The 4010-nt window shown below is 39.3% G+C and overlaps 1 protein-coding gene across 1 annotated transcript; it reads left to right on the top strand.

The window, feature by feature from the left end:
• The first annotated feature begins 243 nt into the window (after nt 1-243).
• Nucleotides 244-1197, top strand: LOC128564501 (olfactory receptor 52R1-like). Its single transcript, XM_053559962.1, has one exon. It carries the CDS (start codon nt 250-252, stop codon nt 1195-1197), a length of 948 nt encoding a protein of 315 aa, XP_053415937.1. The 5' UTR covers nt 244-249.
• The last annotated feature ends 2813 nt before the right edge of the window (nt 1198-4010 follow it).

Raw genomic sequence — 4010 nt, 5'->3', positions numbered from 1 at the left:
AAATAATTACACTTGCACTTAGAATGATGTACTCCATTTTGATGACATAAATATGAATAAAGAATGAAGAGTGTTATTATGTAATGCTGCAAAATTTCATTATAAATACAGTGGAAATTATTCCAATTTATCTAAAAACACATTGTCCCTATTATTAAAATACTTATAAATAATAATGGTACTTGCTTTGATTGTTGTCACCTGCAGAGAGTGGATTACCTTCCCAATGGAGAACACATTAGTCACCCTATGACGTTGCCTTCAGGGAACAGCTCCTCTCATCCTGTGTCCTTCATCCTGCTTGGAATCCCAGGACTGGAGAGCATCCAATTTTGGATTGCCTTTCCATTCTGTGCCATGTATATTGTGGCTGTGCTTGGGAACATCACTCTCCTTCATATAATCCGAATTGACCACACCCTGCATGAGCCCATGTACCTCTTTCTGGCCATGTTGGCCGTCACTGACCTGGTCCTCTCCTCCTCCACCCAGCCTAAGATGTTGGCCATATTCTGGCTCCACGCCCATGAGATTGAATATCATGCCTGCCTCATCCAGGTGTTCTTCATCCATACCTTTTCTTCAGTGGAGTCTGGGGTGCTCATGGCAATGGCCTTGGACCGCTATGTGGCTATCTGCTTCCCACTCCGGCACTCCAGCATCCTGACCCCATCGGCAGTGATCAAACTGGGGGCCGTCGTGCTGATGAGAGGGCTGCTCTGGGTGAGCCCTTTCTGCTTCATGGTCTCCAGAATGCCCTTTTGCCACAGCCGGGTCATTCCCCAGTCGTACTGTGAGCACATGGCTGTGCTGAAGTTGGTATGTGCTGATACTAGAGTAAATCGTGGGTATGGGCTCTTTGTGGCCTTCTCTGTTGTTGGCTTTGATGTGATTGTCATCAGTATATCGTATGTGATGATTCTGAGAGCTGTGCTGAGGTTGCCCTCAGGTGAAGCTCGCCTCAAGGCTTTTGGCACTTGTGCCTCCCACATCTGTGTTATCTTGGCTTTGTATATCCCAGCCCTTTTTTCATTTCTCACCCACCGTTTTGGCCATCATGTGCCCCACATGGTACACATCATGTTTGCTAATCTCTATCTCCTGCTGCCTCCAATGCTCAACCCCATCATCTATGGGGTTAGAACCAAACAGATCAGGGACAGGGTTGTCCCAGGATGTTGTGGAAAAGACTTCTGACCCAAGTGTCATAGTATCCCCACCAGTGCCATTGCCCCACTAGTCTGGAGATGTAAATAAAACAAGTTTGACAACTGATGACATTTCATCACAAAGCCAACTCAATAAACCACTGGTGCAGAAGTAAGAGGAAGTATTTTTAGGATACCCAGAACAAAATGACTCTGAGTATTGTGATGGATTATAACTTAGTTGACGTATGTTTGTCATCACAAGAAAACAATAAGAAGACTTTTACCTATTAAACCAGTGAGTGTATGAAAAGAATGTCACCTTCTACAAAAAATTAATGTCAAAGTAATAATAAAGCAATATTATTTTTGTACTACTGGTAGTGGTATAAATGGGTAGACTTTGCAAAAAAGAAAATCAGAAATTTGCATCATATAGTTTGAAAGTAGATATATTTTACCATCTGAAAATCCACATAGAAATTAAATTTTAGAAGCAAAAATAGATATGATGCCATGCATAAAATCTTCTACCATGTATAACAACACAAAAGAAAAAGATTTATCTATTGTCCTAGAAGCAACCACAAGAAGCAATGGGCAAATCAATTATCAGGTGCCATTTATCTATTTTATTTGCAATGAGTATCTGAAGGTGAGTATAATGGTCAAGATATAGTATTAAATAAAAAAAATCAATTGCCTATAAGGTTTGATGCCAATTTTAAAATATAATACATATGTATAGAAAGAGCTTCCAGAAATACATACAAATGCTCGTAAAGCTACTTGGAGTAGTGAGGCTTGTGATGTTTCATTTTCTTTTTGAACCATTAGTGTATTTTTAAAAATTAGTTTGGATTGAGAATGTTTTAGTGTGAGAAAAAAGTAATTAAAACGACAATGAATGTGAGCAGAAGTTAATTCAGGGGACAGTCTGATAGGGCAAGGGAGGAGATGAAGGTCCACAAAAGCCAGAACATTTAGAAGTACAAGGGCTGCCAGAACACAGCTTCTCGGCACTGCTAACAGAGGATCAGGAAGGCTGAAGTTTTGGTCTCTGTACTCCAAAATTTGCTGATCCCTGAAGACAATGAATTTCAGAATAAAAAAAAGGTTTTTAGAAAAGAGTGAAGAAGAAAGTTCATCTGAAGATACTATATTGTATGGTTTAAGGTGGTGAGGATGTGTTAGAAATTTTAATAACATTTTAATAGTAATTTTCTTTTGAATTAACATTTTTTTTTAATTTTTTTATTAAATCATAACTGTATATAATGATATGATTATGGGGCATCATACACTCACTACATAAACCATTTGACACATTTTTATCACAGTGGTTAACATAGCCTTTCTGGCGTTATCTCAGTTACTGTGCCAAAACATTTACATTCTACATTTACCAAGTTTCGCAAATACCCCTGTAATATGCACCACAGGTGTGATCCCACCGATTCCCCTCCCTCTACCCACCCCCGCCTTTTCACACTTCCCCCTATTGTTAAGTTGTAGCTGGGTTATAGCTTTCATGTGAGAGTCCCAAATTAGTTTCATAGTAGGGCTGTGTACATTGGGTATTTTTTCTTCCATTCTTGGGATACTTTACTAAGAAGAATATGTTCCAGCTCCATCCATGTAAACATGAAAGAGGTAAAGTCTCCATCTTTCTTTAAGGCTGCATAGTATTCCATGGTATACATATACCACAATTTATTAATCCATTCGTGGATCGATGGACACTTGGGCTTTTTCCATGACTTAGCTATTATGAATTGGGCTGCAATAAACATTCTGGTACAAATATCTTTGTTATGTTGTGATTTTTGGTCTTCTGGGTATATGCCCAGCAGAGGAATTACAGGATTGAATGGCAGATCTATTTTTAGATCTCTGAGTGTTCTCCATATATCTTTCCAAAAGGAATGTATTAATTTGCATTCCCACCAGCAGTGCAGAAGTGTTCCCTTTTCTCCGCATCCACGCCAACATCTCTGGTCTTGAGATTTTGTGATATAGGCTAGTCTCATTGGAGTTAGATGATATCTCAAAGTAGTTTTGATTTGCATTTCTCTGATGATTAAAGATGATGAGCATTTTTTCATATGTCTGAAGGCCGTGCGCCTGTCTTCTTCAGAGAAGTTTCTCTTCAAATCCCTTGCCCAGCCTGCGATGGGATCCCTTGTTTTTTTCTTGCTGATGCGTTTGAGTTCTCTGTGGATTCTGGTTATTAAACCTTTGTCGGAGTTATACCCTGCAAATATCTTCTCCCATTCTGAGGGCTGTCTGTTTGCTCTGCTTACTGTGTTCTTAGCTGTGCAGAAGCTTTTTAGTTTGATCAAGTCCCAGTAGTGTATTTTTGAAGCTGCTTCAATTGCCCGGGGGGTTCTCCTCATGAAATGCTCACCCAGACCAATTTCTTCAAGGGTTTTCCCTGCATTCTCCTCTAGTATTTTTATAGTTTCATGTCTTAAGTTTAAATCTTTAATCCAATGAGAGTCTATCTTAGTTAATGGTGAAAGGTGTGGGTCCAATTTCAGTCTTCTGCAGGTTGCCAGCCAGTTCACCCAGCACCATTTGTTAAATAGGGAATCTTTTCCCCACTGAATGTTTTTAATTGGCTTGTCAAAAATCAAATAGCGGTAAGTAGCTGGATTCATCTCTTGGTTCTCTATTCTATTCCAGATATCTACTTCTCTGTCTTTGTGCCAATACCATGCTGTTTTGATCACTATCGATTTGTGGTAAAGTCTGAGGTCTGGTAGTGTGATTCCTCCTGTTTTGTTTTTATTTCTGAGTAATGTCTTGGCTATTCGAGGTTTTTTCTGATTCCATATAAAACGAAGTAATGTTTTTTCAAGA

This window comes from Nycticebus coucang, chromosome 14 (assembly GCF_027406575.1).
Source record: "Nycticebus coucang isolate mNycCou1 chromosome 14, mNycCou1.pri, whole genome shotgun sequence".
NCBI classification, from domain to species: Eukaryota; Metazoa; Chordata; class Mammalia; order Primates; family Lorisidae; genus Nycticebus; species Nycticebus coucang.
This window is presented reverse-complemented; position numbering and strand designations above follow the sequence as displayed.